The sequence below is a fragment of the Vespa crabro genome, chromosome 11 (assembly GCF_910589235.1).
Source record: "Vespa crabro chromosome 11, iyVesCrab1.2, whole genome shotgun sequence".
In the NCBI taxonomy this organism is placed as follows: domain Eukaryota; kingdom Metazoa; phylum Arthropoda; class Insecta; order Hymenoptera; family Vespidae; genus Vespa; species Vespa crabro.
Genome location: NC_060965.1, coordinates 1,679,401 through 1,696,900, shown reverse-complemented (window position 1 = coordinate 1,696,900; position 17,500 = coordinate 1,679,401). Strand labels below are relative to the sequence as shown.

Here is a 17,500-nt window from a genome sequence, read left to right as displayed (position 1 = left end):
TTGGTAATTTCATGTACACCGTATATATATCTACGAGTTATTTTTTTCCTGATAAAAAGAAAAAAAAAAAAAAAGAAAAAGAAAAAAAAAATAGAAACATTTCTTAAAAATAGAAAAAATTCTGATCAACAATTTTTTCTTTTTTCTTTACTTTTTCTTTCTTCCTTTATATTACGAGAGAAAAATTTGAAATAAAATTTGGAAATTAGATAATTAGATTTGGGACAATGACAAAGCTTACGTTGTTTTTTCCTTTTTCTTTTTTCTTTTTTTGTTTTTTTTTTTTTTTGAACGAGAGAGAAAATACAAAAAACGAAGAAAAAAGAAAGAAAGGAAAACGAAAGAAAAGAAAAAGATATAGAAATGTTTATTGGAATTAATTGTTCTCAATTGAAATTATTTTTTTTTTACGCATTTACGTAGATGATTTAACGAAACTGAGAGAAAATTTTGTTTGCTTTCTCATTGCTATTCGTTCATGTTAAAAGTCAAAGAGTCAGAGAGAGAGAGAGAGGGAGAGAGAGAAAGAAAGAGGATTTGTCGAGATTTACTGATAATAATGGCGCCAGTGCAAAGATGGCTGCCATTTATCCAGCATTCTCCATCTCCGTCTCCAACTCCATCTCTATATCTATATCTATCTCTATCTCTAACTCTGTCTCTGTCTCTTTCTGCTTTTCCTAGATCAGTTTCCCAGATTAGTTAAATCGCATATCCTCGATTTAACGGCGCGTGTTCTACAGCTTTTAACAAGTTTCTCAAACGAGCCACTCACAATTTTAATCCTCAATCGTTTTCTAACTAAATATATATATATATATATATATATATATATTTGTTCTCTTTTCTGTTTTTTTTTCTTTTTTTTCCCCCAATAATTTGTTTCTTTTTTTTTTTTTTTCTTTTACCAATAATTAATCATTCCCGATTGAAAAATTTCGCGAAAATGTAATGCATTAACTAAGTAATACGATTTCAATTAAATTAAATTCATTTAAGTGTTGATTCTTGAAACGATCGTGGAAAGATGTAAGCGTGTGATAAGGAAAAAGTGGTATGCGTATTGAGGGATGGGGTGATGGTGATATAGAAAAATTATATGAAATCTCTGAATCGAGCACGAAATCGTGACGAACACTTTCAATCCTTCAATATTAATCGTATTTATATACGCACGGTTGGAGTAGTGTAAAGGAGAGAAAAAAAAAAATAAAAAAAGATGAAAAATAAAAATAAAAATATCAAAGGATCATCGTAGGAAGTACATTAGCACCGTATTGTTTGTTATTTTCTTTCTCTTTTTTTCTTTTTTTCTTTTTTTCTCCTCTTTTTGATACCACCAATGTCAAAGTATGATGGAAGTATTTAATCCTGACCCCAACGTTCGTTCTTGATTAAAAATTACGTTTCTCTCTTTCTCTTTCACTCTATATCTCTATCTTTCTCCCTCTTTCTCTCTCACTTTTTCTTTGATCTTTTTCGTTTTTCCTGTTTTTCTTTTCCTTTTTTCTTTTTATTGAATTAATCAATGAAAAATAGTCCACTACGTCATGTGTGGTCTGAATGAACGTTAAGATGGACGTCGTTATGGCGTCCGAATCATATGGTTTGTTTGGTCACGTGACGTGTCGTCCATCTTGTCGGAATCTTCTCGTACAACATAACCTTGTATGTTAATTAATTAGTTTGGCTAGTTTCTTTTTAGAATGAACTCGATGCGATTCATTATTTTTCCTTCATTTTTCAAATTATCAATCAAAAAAAGAAAAAAAAAAAGGAAAGAAAAAGAATCTCATTTTGTCAACGTGACGATCAGATACGCCGCACATTAGAATTATGTCTTTGGATGAATGTGAAAATGGCGAACGCCGTTCTGGTTCGTGGGATCGGAATAAAAGTCACGTGGCTCTATAGATTGGTCACGTGAATACGGTCACGTGATGTCGTCCATCTTCGAATCGGAGATTCCTCTCTTTCCTCTTTTTTTTTTTTCTCGAAACTTATCACGTACTCTCGTTTACGATCGACGAGATCGTTCGATAACTATCGTCACACGATAAGTATTATTTATCTACAGCGTTCGTTTTTTTTTTCCTCGCCAGCGAGAAATTACATCTTTTGAATCGATCGATGAACGCTTTATAATTTTGTCATACAAATAATACATACCTATGACGACGTTCTTTCTGTTACGATTTAAAAAATTTTAAAGCTCCGACAAGACGGATTGACTTTTGTTTCATTGATCTTTTATAGAACGACTTATAGAGAACATGATAACAGATATACGATATATATATATATATATATATATATATATACCGTAATTAGATTATCGCAATTAGACGGTAGCGTTCAATTAAACATGAAAAGAAAGAAGAAAAAAAGAAGAAAAAGAGCGAGAGAGAGAGAACACGTTGTAAATAATCAAAGAACGAACATCAAATCGAAAATATCTACGATGGCTATTCCTCGGGCCAGCCGAGATCTTCGCCAACGAGTTCGTAAAAGCGTTGATTATGTTCGTTGAAGAACCTTCTAAGTTTGGTGACAACAACCGGACTGACTCTTGGATGTCTACGACCTTTGCTCTCTCTCAAACATTTTTCCGACGTTTCGTTTCTTAGACAATAGAAGCCCTTAGTGTGATTGAAGTAAAAATTGTGCCTACCTATTCTCGGTTCTAAACCTAGAAAATTCTCGATCCTTCTCAATTGCGGAACAGGATCTTCGATCAATTGATCACCGTTCACAACCAGTATTTGTTCTCTTGTAAATACCTCTAACCAACGGTGCATATAAGTGTGATAGAGCGAAATGGCGACTGGCCTGTAGGATTCGTTGATGGTACCATCAGGACGTATCACCAATTCCTCGAAGGTACGGGTTGCCTGAACTTGTTGGGATAGTTGATTGTTGATAAAGTTGTTACGTGACGACGAGGTGCCATTGCTGTTGATGTTGTTATTGTTGTTATTGTTATTATTATTATTATTATTATTGTTGTTATTGCTGTTGCTAATCAAGGTCGAAGCAGTAGCAGCATGGATACGTAATTGAGTGTAATCCGATATGGCTCTGGTAACGGGTTCTCTCACGATCAATAATAACTTCACGCTGGCGTTCATGGCTCGTATTCTCTCTGGTACCTAGAAGCAGAATAGATGAAAGGGGAAAGAAGAAGAAGAAGAAGAAGAAGAAAAAGAAAAAGAAGAAGAAGAAGAAGGAGGAGGAGGAGGAGAAGAAGAAGAAGAAGTTTTAACCAAAAGCTGATAAAGCAAGAGGAAAATACAACGATGTTACTAGTGAACTATTAATCCCTTTGGGACGTAAAAGGGTCGTACCAAGAGAGACATTGTATTTGAACGAATATAGGTATACTACATATATACTTATATACTTATATACTTATATATATGTGTGTGTGTGTGTGAATTTTCTTTTTTTTTTTATTTTGTTTAATATTTTTGGATTTGAATTAGAAAATTTCTTTCTTTCAAGAGCAAATGAAGTATTCTCGGTGATAAGTTTTGATAAGAAAATATAAAATGCAAAAAGAAAAAAGAAAATGTCTTTCGTAATGATAAAAAAAAAAAAAAAGAAAAAAAAAAAAAAGAAAAAGAAAACATTAACGGGAAATTCTTACCTCAGGCGTAACGAAATAACTTGGGCTCTTCTCGATGGTAATTTGACCTTTAAAGGAATAGGGCATTTTCCTACGATACCATTCGAGTCCCTTCCCGTAATTATCGTCACGATCAAAGAAATGTACCTCGCCGGATGCCTTTTGTATTTGTGGATGAAGGTAAAGCATCTCTAACAACGCCCTCGTTCCACATTTCCTCACGCCAATAATGATAGCTTGTGGTAAATGACGGCTCGTACGCGGATAATGGACCTTACTGGAGAACAAAAGTGGTGGGGTTGCACGAACCTGGGATACCAATTCAACCGCACGTCCTTCTACTGCCGAGGCTGCGTGTAAACTGTAAACTGCGCTGTCATAAAGTACGTGGAATGTTAGGAAGAGGGACAATAGGGCAACCGAGAGAAATGCCGCGGCCATCTTTGGCCTTGAAATACCGACAACTAATATGCAATCCGACGTGTCGCCCTCGGCCTGCCTCATGGCGGAGCGGGGCATCCACCTGTAACAAATAATGTAAGTAATATTAATTATTCGTATATATATATATATATATATATATATATATGTTATTATATATAATATTAATTCGTATCTAATATTTCATGTTTCATTATTATAATTTCATATTAATAATAATTATAATTATTTATGATTTTATTAGAAATTTGTATATTGACATATCATTACATATATATAAAATAATATGTACATATGTATATTATTTTATTACTTTTTTCATCAATTAAAATTTTTATATGTTATTTTTATATGTGTAAACACGCACACACGCACACACACACACACGCACACATTTTTTTTTCTTAATCTGTCCTTTTCTTTTTGCAAAAATAATTACAAATTTTTATATTAGAATTTAGAATTATTATATATGTTTGAGAAATTAAATTATTAAAATGAATAATAATTAAATATATATACATTCAAATTTAGAGGAAGTTAAGAAATTAGAGATAAAAATAATTAAATATAATTAATATCAATATTTCAAAATAATTACAAATTGTATATTAAGATTTAGATTGCGGTAGTAATAATAATGGTATATAATTATTTTGAACGATATAATAATAATAATAATAATAATAATGATGATAATAATAATAATATATAATAAGATAATCTTAGGTGCATAGATTTCGAGATAGGTAGAGATAATTGTTTTAGCTAAACCAAGACACATGTTCAATGATAAGCATTAAAGCGTGACACAGAGTACGCTCTAATAGGTTGATGCGAACATTGTGGTTACACTTACTATTCACTAGCATAGTCCCTAGCTCGTTAGTATCGCGTGTAAGCAGAATTATATCGTATCCATCCGTTTGCGAATGTAACTCCGACGAGTGTTACACATAAGTATATATATATATATATATATAATCATGTAAGTATTTATATATGTATCTATGTATACATTAACATATGTACGTATGTATGTATTTATGTGGAAAATGAATACGACTGAAAGCACATTGAAATTGCACGACACGCTAATCGTATGCCACTTTAAATACATAAGAGAGTTCAAGGGGATGTTGTTGTTTGGGGTGGGTTTGTAGAGGAAAAAAAGAAAAAAAAAAAAAAAAAGAAGAAAAAAGAAAAGACAAGGAAAAGAAAAAGAGGAAGTAGAGAAGAAAAGAAAAGTAAAATAAGCAAAGAAAAAGAGCGAGAGAAAAAAAAAAGGGAAAAGGAGGGAAACAAACGATAATTTGTAAAGTGGAAAATGGATGGACGTGAAGGTGTCGGTAACGTGTCTTTAAAAGTCACTGCATTATCGACCGAGATATAAACGATTTATCTTTACGAAACGATAAATCATGTACTTAACACATCAAGAGTACCCGCATGATATCTTCATAGAGAAAGAAAGAGAGAGGGAGAGAGGAGGGTGTTGACTGGCATAAGATTTTCTAAATACGCAATTGAACTATTAAAAAAAAAAAAAAAAAAAAAAAGAAAAATAACCTATATTATGCGATCGAGATTTAACGATTATAAATCATTTCTCACGATTATTTTACAATTCTATCAGGAAAAAATTCTATTGAAAAAAATTATTTGTTTTGTTATTGTAATTATTATTATAGATATCTTAATACGTAATGTCAATGTATTAAATTCAATATGGCGGACCAAAGAATGATCTATCGTTAATTTTTATTGTTATTAATATTATCAATTTATAATTCAATATTATAATAAATATTTAATAGATAATGTTATTAAATATTTAAAAGTGATCTTACCAAACAATTAATCATTGTCAATCTTTTCTTTATTTACGTTAATTATTAATATTCTAAATATTATACGAATACTCATATATGTAATATATAAATCAATTAAAAATACAAAATGGCAAAGCTGATAAACCAATGCGAAGGATCTTATTATAATGTTTTCAGATGATAAATAAGATTATTCGTAAAAGATATAAGAAAGGACGGAGAACGTTTGTGTTTTGGTGGTTTAAAAAAAAAAAAATTGATATCTTGTTGGTATTAAAGTAAAAAAGAAAAAAAAGAAAGAGAAAAAGAAAAAAGGGAAAGAAAAAAAAAAAGAAAGAAAAAAAGAAAGAGAGAAAAAAGAAGAAGAAGAAGAAAAGAAAAAGAGAAGAAAGAGAAAAAGAAAAGGCGAGAAAGAAGGTACTTCAGGGTGATCGAATTTTATTAGAGTCAATGATTTTCGATTAAGAAGAGTAGCTCGAGTCCCGACATGGAGACCGAGCACGATCCGTAAAGAATCACATTTTGGATAACATATTTCCTGATGAGAGGAGCCAATTTATTCGTGATAAGATAAACGATCGTCTTACGATCATGAGATTATCGTCGATGGATTATTTCCGTTAAAACGGCCATCTTCCTCCAACTTCCTCTCTCTCGCTTTAGTTATATACACTGTCGTCCATTTTGTCGATCTTTACTCACCACGAAGAAGCTAACTTCACGTTTTATAACTCAAAAATAATAAAAAGAAAATTCGACGCTTCAATAATAATAATAATAATAATAATAATAATAATAATAATAATAATAATAATAATAATAATAATAATAATAATAATAATAATAATAATAATAATAATAATAATAATAATAATAATAATAATAATAATAATAATAATAATAATAATAATAATAATAATAATAATAATAATAATAATAATAATAATAATAATAATAATAATAATAATGATAATAATAAAGGATTAATAATATAAAAATTTGCTTCTTTGTTGATCAAAAAAAAAAAAAAAATAAATAAATAACTGTCTTCTCGTTTTTTTTTTTTTTTTTTTTTTTAATTTTATAAGAACAAACACGGTTTGACGTTAAATATTATTAATATTTATTACTCTATTATTTATTTATTTATTTATTTATTTATTTATTCATTTTTTATTATTTTAAAGAAATTTTACACAAATTTATTTTCTCGTATTTACTTTCTTCTTTTTATTATTCTTTACGTAGATCGTAAAAACTACAAGGACGGCTCGTTAAAACTGCGTGGCATAATTACGACATCAGTAAAGTTTCGAAAAAGTCTAATTGATTTTTCTAATCATCCGATTAGTTTTACCGTCGAATTTATTTCTACGAATAAATAGAAAACAAATTTATATGTACAATATAGAATAATATATATATATATATAAAGTAAAAAAAAATTTTTTGTATAATCGTGTTTTCAATTTCTTCTATACTTTTCTTTCCTTTTTTTTTTTTTTTCATTTTTTTTCCTACTTTCTCTCTTTCTTTCTATCATTCTTTTTTTTTTTCTCCTCTCACTTTCCCTGTTCGTTATTATCACAATTACTCCTTCATTAAAGTCACCAAACGTTCTTCTTACATACGAATACATATAAGCATATATACACATATATCCGGTACATAATGTACTTCACACTTTAACAATCACTGTTTTTTTATTTTTTCATTCTTTTCTTTTTTTTTTTTTTTTTTCTTTTTTTTTAAACAAGTTTAATAATAAACTGGGTAAGATCGATAAGAACAAAATGGTAATTAGAAAGATAGAGCCAGGCAAATAGGCAAATTGCCACGCGAGAATTACTAGTTAACACGTCGTAACCCTGTCGATGAAAGTGAAACGTATTTATTTTTATATATCACGCACAGTCCAATCTAGAAAGAGAAAGAGGAAGAGAAATAGATAGATAGATAGATAGATAGATAGATAGATAGATAGAGAGAAAGAGAGAGAGAGAGAGAGAGAGAGAGAGAGAGAGAGAAAGAGAGATAGAAAGAGATAGAAAAAAGAGAGAGAGAAGAATATAAATATATATATAGATACACGATGGATAAGCGATAAAATGGCAGCTCTGCCAGAGCCATAAAATTTTTTCTCGCTATTCGTTCTCTCTCTCTCTCTCTCTCTCTCTCTTTCTTTATGTCTCTCGTACAATCGATAAATCATAACACGCATAGCGTGCAACGCATTTTGGATCGAGAACAAAGAAATACAAATTGTAGATCTCGATTGATGCTTTATCATCTTTATTCCTAAACATATTTTGTTGCATTCGCAATATCTTCTGATTGAGAGAGATAGAGAGAGATAGATAGAGAGAGAGAGAGAGAGAGAGAGAGAGAGAGAGAGAGAGAGAGAGAGAGAGAGAGAGAGAGATAGAGATAGAGAGAATTACGATTAGATTTCATTAATTTGCAAATCTCACGAATGAATTATAAAATAATTCTAATTTTTATTTTATCCCGTAATCTATCTGCCTATTACGAATGTAAATTTTTATCCTTTCTTTCTTCGCTTCCTTTCTTTACCTTTTCTCTTTCATTTTTATTTTTGATTTTTGATGTTTAATTATTTCTTATTTTTATTTCATACGACATTACACATCGAACATCTTCCCTCGCTATTGTTACTGTTATTATTTTTATTTATTTACAATTTAAGTTCATTTTCGTTCGTTCGTTCGTTCTCTTTTCTTCTCTTGTTTACATACTCAAGAAATTATTCTTCTCTCTGCCCTTTATTCTTTTCTTTTTTCTTTTCTTTCCTCTTCTCCTTTTTTTTCTTTGTCCTTTTCTCTTTTTTCCTTTCATCCAATCATCCATCCGAAGACGCGTAATTTTTTCCTTCCTTTTTTTTATTTCAAGAAAGAAATTTAAAGTGTTAAAAGAGAGAGGGAGAGAGAGAGAGAGAGAGAGAGAGAGAGAGAGAGAGAGAGAGAGAGAGAAAGAAGAAGTAAACAAGCTTAATAGAATTTTCATTCGTATCAACGAAACAACAAACGCGTCCTGTTACCGATTATTATTTCACTCATACATTCTTTTATTATACTTTATTTTCATTTCTCTCTCTCTCTCTCTCTCTCTCTTTTTTTTTTCTTTTGATATATCTATACGAGCGAACCATTAGAAACATATACGATTTTTCTTTTTACCTTTCAATTTTTTTGTTTTCTTTATTTTTTTCTTTTTTTTTTTTTTTTTTAGCTTCGTTTATTTCATTTCTCACTTTGAGAAGAATAAAATTTCTGTATTAAGGAACGAAAAGCAGAAGAAAGAGAAAAAGAAAAATAATAACAAAAAAAGAAAAAAAAAAAAAAAACAGAGAAAAAGGAAGAAGAAGAAAAAACATTCTCAGATAGAATAAATCGGTATTCGGTATAATTACCTTAGTCTCTCTCTCTCTCTCTCTCTCTCTCTCTCTTTCTCTCTCTCTCTCGACACACACTATACCTCAGCGTCAGGGCTTTACTCCAAATGTAACATTAACAAAGTACCTACATTTCTCGGTTACGGAAAGGGATTTACACGTAGAAATTTCTAATACGAATACTTACACACACACACATATATATATATATATATATGAACGTAGATATATATTTATATATCTACTATATATACATACAAGTTCTATTCCATTGAGTTATACAACCTTTTCCTTCTCTCTCTCTCTCTCTATATATATATATATACATACACATACATATATAAATATATTTCTATCTCTCTCTCTAACGTAATGTTTTCTATTAGTTACATACTATTTCAGTAAACCTAATATTTGAAGGAAAACTATGATATATATATATATATATATATATATATATATATATATCCATATATGCATAAATACATACACACACACATACACACATACACACACGTATCTTTCTAGGATCATAGAAATCTCGATGAATTACGAATATTCCTTTCATCACTTGAAATATATATATATATATATATATAGATATATACATACATATATACATAAATATATGTATATATGTATATGCACATATATTATATAAGCCGAAGTAAATAAGGTATCACGGCATTTGGATTCGTCCAATGCTATACATCACTCTATTTATCGGAATGATCTTATTACCTGTGAGATCTTGTTATCTCCTTTAGTTCTTCCCTCTCTCTCTCTCTCTCTCTCTCTCTCTCTCTCTCTCTCTCTCTCTCTCTCTCTCTCTCTCCCCCATCATCCCTCTTTCTCTCTCTCTCTCTCCCCCATCATCCCTCTTTCTCTCTCTCTCTCTCTCTCTCTCTCTCTCTCTCTCTCTTTATCCTCTTCTTCCAAAGCTTCGCTCTATACCACCTTCTCATCCCTTTTCTACAACATCCTCTCTGTCTTTGAAATGGGGAAAGATTTATCTCCGCGCATTTTGCAAACACGAATAAGATATTATTTCAATCCCATTTTCAATGCCAATAAAATACTGCGAGTGAGATACGTCTTGAAAATAAAAACTTGTTCGTTCGTTTGTTTTCCCATTTAAAGGCAAAGCCGGGAAAGAAAAAGAAAGAAAAGACAGAGAGAGACAGAGAGAGAGAGAGAGAGACAGAGAGAGAGAGAGAGAGAGAGAGAGAGAGAGAAGAGAGATAAGAACAACAAAAGAGATAAGAAGAGAAAAGAATAGGAAAGAAAAGGGAAGATAATGAAATCTTTTTATGATTGTGCAAATGTGGATTTTATAAAGATAGAAATATATATATATATGTATATATATATATATATATAGAGAGAGAGAGAGGTTGTATCTACTTATTTCTACAATAATATCGAAGAAAAAATTAAAATAAGAAAGGACACTGTGAATAGAATGAAAATGATATGTATAAAAAATAGAAAGTGGAAAAAAGGCGAAAAAAGAAGAAGAAGAAGAAGAAAAAGGAAATAAAAAAATAAGAAGGAAAAGAATAGAAAAGAAAAGAAAAGAAAACCAAAATGCAAATGAAATCACTCTTCATTGTGAATGCAATTGGAATTGGAAGAAAAGAAAAGGAGGAAGAAATAAAAGAGAGAAAATAAAAAAGGATAAGGGAAAGGAAAAACAAGAACAAAAACAAAAACAAAAATTAGAAAGAAATAGAGAAAGAGAAAAAGAAAAGAAGAAAAAAGAAAATGGACAAGTGAAAGAAAGCGATGAGAAACAGGAGACAATTCTTATTGCAAAAAAAAAAAAAAAAAAAAAAAAGAAAGAAAAAGGAAAAAGAAAGAAGGAAGGGGGGCAAAAAAGGGGGACAAAACAAATGGAAGAAAATAAAATCACTTTAAGGTTATGTAAATGGACGTTTAAAATGGAGGACGTTTTACATACTTGTACGATAAAAAGGAGAAAAAAAAAAAGAAAAGAAAAAAAATTAAAATACGAAAGGGCGCATTGCGAGTAAAATGGAAAGAAAAAAAGAAAAAAGAAAGAAAAAGACGAAGAAGAGATGAAGGAAGAAGGATTAAAAAATATAAGAAATAAAAACGAAAGGTGTCGAAATTGAACAAAAAAAAAAAAAAAAAAAAAAAGAAAACAGAAAAAAGAAAATAAAAAGAAGAAAAAGAAAGGAGAAGAAAACAATAAAGAATAAAATCACAAGTATGAATAAAAAAAATCGAAAATGAGGAGAAGAAGGTAGAAGAAGCAGAAAAAAAAGAGAAAAATTAAAAGAAAATATCGAAAAAGGTATATAATAAAAAAAAAATTAATAAAAGGTTAAATCGTCTTACGTTGTGAACGAAATTGAAACGGGTGGCGGGGAGGGGGGCGAGGGGGATAAGAAAGAAGAAAACAACAGAAGAAGAAAAAGAAAGAACAATAAATATAACAAAAGAAAAAAAAAAAACAAAGAAAAAGATAAAAATATGAAATCGCTTCGCGTCACGAGTAGAAAATCGAAATTAAAAAAAAAAAAAAAAAAAAAAATGTAATACGAAAGGAACAATAGAGAGGAGACAATAATAAAAAAGATATATATATATATATATATATATATATATATATATATATATATAAAAATAAAAAATAAAAATTGGCGATAGATAATATGCAAACAGGCATACAAATATACAAACACATGAAACATACAAACGGGACTCCCTCTCTCTCTCTCTCTCTCTCTCTCTCTCTCTCTCTCTCTCTCTCTCTCTCTCTCTCTTCGAGCTTAAAGCTTTGGATGGATAGCTTTTCAAGTTGAGAATAGTTAACGAACTTGTGAAAACGAGCGGAGTCAAAGCGGATGATGGAGAGTGTTCTCGATGTCGCCAAGATGGGGTCTCAGAGAAAGAGAGAGACAGAGAGAGAGAGAGAGAGAGAGAGAGAGAGAGAGAGAGAGAGAGAGAGATAGAGAGAGGGTCATGTCGCGATCGATTTCTTATATAACGTAGGTATATAAAGCCAGACCAGCAGGCGATACCTTATCGAGGGTAAAGCTCTACTACTTCCATAAATAATGCAGTGAACATTACGTGCCACTGTATTTGTATCATGTTTGTATTATATATATATATATATATATATATATATATATATATATATATAATTCGTATTAATTTTGTATGAGTATGTGTGTTTCAGATGATCTGATGCAAAACGTTATTACTCTTACCCCTCCTCCTCCTCCTCCTTCTCCTCCTCCTTCTCCTCCTACTCCTTCTCTTCCTTATCTTCTTCTCACTCGTCTCTTCTCATTTTATTATTATTATTACTATTATTATTATTATTATTATTAATATATTTTTTTTTATTAATTTTGTTTTTTTCTTTTCTTCTTTTTTTTTTTAGCTGTCCGTTCGGACAGCTATTTTGTTTCACATTTAGTTATAAACTGTGAAGTAAAGTAATTGCAAGTCTAATGAGTTGACGCGTTTTTTTTTTTTTTTTTTTTTTTTTTTTCTATCGGTACATTTTAAAGCATGACGAAAGATAAGAGAAAGGCAAAGAAACAACAAGAATATCTTTACGGTATTACAATTTTTTCTTCCTTTTTCTTCCTCTTTTCTTTTCCCCCTTTCTCCCCTTCTTTTAAATCGCTAAAACAAAATATTTTCGAATTCGTTCAAAAACAATTTGTTCAAAACGAAATTATTTTTCTCTTTCAGCGTTCTTTTATTCTTCTTTCTTTCTTCCTTTCTTCTTTTTTTTTTTATCCCTTTAAGAACGAAAAGAAAAAACGACAAAAGTTTCTCTTTTCCTTCCGGTAAAGATAGAAAGAAAAAAAGAAAAAAAAAAAAAAAAGAAAAGAGGAAAAGAAAAAGGAAAGTAAAAAAATGATCGAAAAATTAAAAAATTAAAAAAAGAAAGAAAAGAAAAGAAATTAAAAGAGAGAAAGAAAATAAAAGAAGAACTGCAAATTACTTTACTCCTCCTTCCGTTTGTTCTCTTCTTTTTTCTTACTCTCTCTCTCTCTCTCTCTCTCTCTCTCTCTCTCTCTCTCTCTCTCTCTTCCTTTAAAGAAAAAAGAAAATAATAAAAAAATAAAGAGGAAAAATGAAGAAAAAAAAGAAAAAAAAAAGAAAAAAAAGAAAAAAAAAAGAGAAGGAAGAAAGAGAAGTGAGAAAAGAAAAAGAAAGAGGAAAATAAAAAAGAATTCCCAAGTATTTTTCATCTTCCTTCTTCTTCTTTCCTTTTTCTTTTCTTTTTCTTCTTCTTTTCTTTCTTTGTTTCTTTTTTTTTCTTTTTTTTTCTTTTTTGCTCTCTCAAATTAAAAAGTCTCCTCCAACGTGATACGTTTTAATTATCGAAGAAAAGAAGGGCAACTAAATCGTCTAATAACGATTTCTGAAAAAAAAATCGTTCGCCCGTTGTTTAGAAACAATTATTATTCAATTCGAAGGATATGAGGGGAAGAATATTCATGTGTGTCTGTGTGTGTGTGTGTGTGTGTGTGTATGTGTGTGTGTAACGAATCGGCCGTGAAACACAAGTAGCGTTGTAAAAACCGCAGATCGGCTTTGGTCGTTTGGTTTCGATTCAGTTGATTCTGACGACCGAAAGTCGAGGCTCCTCTCCTACTAACCCCTTCAATCCTCCTACACCCCTACCCTCGTACTCTTTTGCCCATTTTCCCTCCCTTCTCATCCCTTAGATCCCACCGAACCATTCGTGTGCGGCTTTAGGCGCGTTGCCAAATATTTATTCGCTTCGTCGAGATTCCTCTTTGGAGATGCATCGACCGTATTACATATACCTACGTACGTATGTATGTATGTATGTATCTATGTTTGTATGTATGTATGTATGTATGTATGTATGTATGTATTAGGTGTACATATGTAGATCGAGGAAAATTGCAATTTCGTGGACAACACCGGAAGCTCTAAAAACTTTTATGTTATACTTAACTTAGTTCCTTCTATTTATTTTTATTTTTCTTTTTCTTCCTTTTTTTTTTGTTTTCATTTTTTCTCCTCTTATTTCTTTTTCTTTTCTCTTTTTTCTTTTTCCTCTTTTAACAATAATCACTCAAGTCACTGTCATCATTATTATTACTGTTATTATTATTATTATTATTATTATTATTGTTGTTGTTGTTGTTGTTGTTATTAAATAATAAATATCTGTGATTTTTTAATTATTGCAATAGGAAGTACAAGATGGCCGTCATCATGATGGTTTCTAATTGATTTTTAAATATCGATTACATCTTTCTCGAGACTCTTTATAAAGTTATCATTATTATTACTGTTATTATTATTATTATTATTATTATTATTATTGTTGTTGTTGTTGTTGTTGTTGTTGTTGTTGTTATTATTATTAAATAATAAATATCTGTGATTTTTTAATTACTGCAATAGGAAGTACAAGATGGCCGTCATCATGACGGTTTCTAATTGATCTTTAAATATCGATTACATCTTTCTCGAGACTCTTTATAAAGTTATAATCGTTGTCACATTATATAAAAAGGGAAAAAAAGAGGAAATGAAAAGGAAATGAAAAAATTTATGAAAAAATTTCTGGACTTGTATAATATAAATTAATATATTGCAGATTTTTGTTGGTTATAAAACTGTGTTATGATGTTTGTGTGTGTGTGTGTGTGTGTGTGTGTGTGTGAGTTTTGAAAATTAAATTCAAAGTCATTTTTATTGTGTCAGTTGTTATATAAACACATTAGTTGATTTTCTAGATTCTAGAATATAAACACGTACGTACGTATGTATATATATGTATGTATGTATATATGTATGTATGTACTTACTTATACACGTGTAAGTTTCGTGACTCAACGCCATGTTGAATTCTGTTAAAATTGAAGGCCTTATCTCGCGAACTAGTTCAATTAGGATCTCGACGCGGAAAGCACCGATTTTCTCATCAGAAGGACCGACGCGGAAACTTTAATTAGTCCATTACTCGTAGATATCACGGTTTTAGAGCTTCTTGAGTCTCCTTTTACGATACTAACCATCCTTGATCGTATTACTTAGGTTATGTTTTTTGTTTTATTCCTTCTCTACATATTCCGCCATCATCGCTATTTGTTTGTCTTTATTTTTTTTTATATTTCTTCTTTCCTCTTTTTATACTTATTTATTAATATTTTATACTTAGTTATTAATTAATACTTAACTTTTACTATACAAATAATAATAATAATAATAATAATAATAATAATAATAATAATAATAATAATAATATTTAATATAAAATTAATATAATCTAAAATTTTATACATATATATATATATATATATATATATATATATATACATATTATTATTATTATCATTATTATTATCATCATTATTCAAAAATAGATCCTGAAAACATTAGGCTGATTAATGAATAAAATCGAATTCCAAATGAAAAGATCTCGTGAAATTAAAAAAAAAAAAAACAAAAAAAAAAAAAAAAGAAAAAGAAAAAAGGAAGAAAAAACATATACAGTATGTTCCAAAAGGAATACGATATTCCACTGAACGCTATGAATAAGAGGAATAAAACATTTGTTGGATTTCGTTTGTTTCATTTAAAAATTATACACACACATAAACATATTTTTTTTTAATCTAATTTCTCGCGCGGTGCAACAGCTTCGACTTCGTTTTTGTAACAAATAAAACCAAAACGATCAATGTTTTTTTTTCTCTCTTTTTTTCTCTCTTCTCTCTCTCTCTCTCTCTCTCTCTCTCTTTTTTCACGCGCCATTTTATTTCATTAATATATAAAGCAGAGCGTGTTCACTGTCACTGACAATTCGCGCTACCAAAAGAAGAATACCATTTAATTCCCTATGCTCGGATCCCATGTCGGACGGATTTTAATAAACGATTCGTATATTCCGGTTACGACCAGGTCCACGAGAGGGTGTACGAGGCTGGCGCAACGGGGGAGAGGGAAGAACGAAAAAAAAAAGGATAAAAATGGAGAAAAAAGAGGAAAAAAATTCAAAGAAACGTCCTATCAATAATTCTTTCGTAGAATCCAACCGTATAAAACCCATTGTATTGTGCAATTTTACGTATGTTATATCGTCTATGGACAAAGCGTTAGGTGAATCCTTTGAACGAATGATAGAAATTTTTATTCGAAAACGAAGCAATTAACTGCGTTTTGTTACAAACGTCGAAAATGCGACCTTTTTCAATGAAAAAATATATTTATCTTATATATATATATATATATATATATATATATATATATGTTTTATTTTATTTATTTTATTTAGGATCGGAGGTCAAATGTTTCCTTGATAATTATCAAAATAAATTAGTCCCCTTTTTCGGAGATCATTCAGACTAATTATTTTCTTTCTTTTTTTTTTCTTTTTTTTTTTTTTTATTTTAATCGTAAAAAGCACGACCATAGGAAACGTTTTTTTCGATTCTTTATTTCTTTCGCAATTCGTAATAAATCAAGAGGAATCACAGAAACGTGAGATTGATTGTTGAAATTCCCTAGAAATATTTTTTATTGCACTAGAGATTTTTTAATCCAATCCTTATTTGAATTTGTTTTGACGTGTTATTAAATATAAAAAATGATTATATATGTGACTTATATAAATATAGTATAATTTTTTATTTTATATAAATTCCAAATTAATATATATATATATATATATATATATATAATTTATTATTATTGTTATTATTATTATTATTATTGTTATTAATCAAACGTATCACTCAAGAAAACATTTTAAAATTAGATTTAAAGTAAAATAATATATAAGGGTTGATGATAAAACTCATCTGAAAGACTTTCAAATTGAACATACACATACACATACACATACACATACACATACACATATTACATATGTATATACATTATATACGTATATATAAAAATACTCGATCGTAAAAATTTTATATATATATATAAAAAACGTGTCATGTCAAATATATTTGTTAATAAAAAATTATCAATGATGTATCGTAATCCCATCGGTAATATAAAATTTTCTTCGAGATGTTTAAATTGTTAAAAGAAAAAGAAGGAAAAAAGAAACGAAAGAGAAAAAAGAAAAGAAATAAAAAAAAAAAAAAAAAGAAAAAAGAAAAACAATAAGGAAAACAAGAGATACGAACAACTTGTAAGTATTATACT

The 17,500-nt window shown here is 29.3% G+C and overlaps 1 protein-coding gene across 2 annotated transcripts in view; it reads right to left on the bottom strand.

The window, feature by feature from the left end:
* LOC124428140 (heparan sulfate glucosamine 3-O-sulfotransferase 5) overlaps positions 1-17,500 on the bottom strand; it is a 93,059-nt gene that overhangs the window by 704 nt on the left and 74,855 nt on the right. For both annotated transcript variants that reach the window (XM_046971876.1, XM_046971875.1), the window contains exons 3-4: positions 3,647-4,148; positions 1-3,149 (exon numbers count right to left, since the gene is read on the bottom strand). The exon at positions 1-3,149 is cut by the window's left edge and continues 704 nt beyond it. In XM_046971876.1, the coding sequence (XP_046827832.1) occupies positions 2,466-3,149; positions 3,647-4,148 (1,186 nt within the window). In that variant the 3' untranslated portion in view covers positions 1-2,465. The remainder of the gene's footprint in view (positions 3,150-3,646; positions 4,149-17,500) is intronic.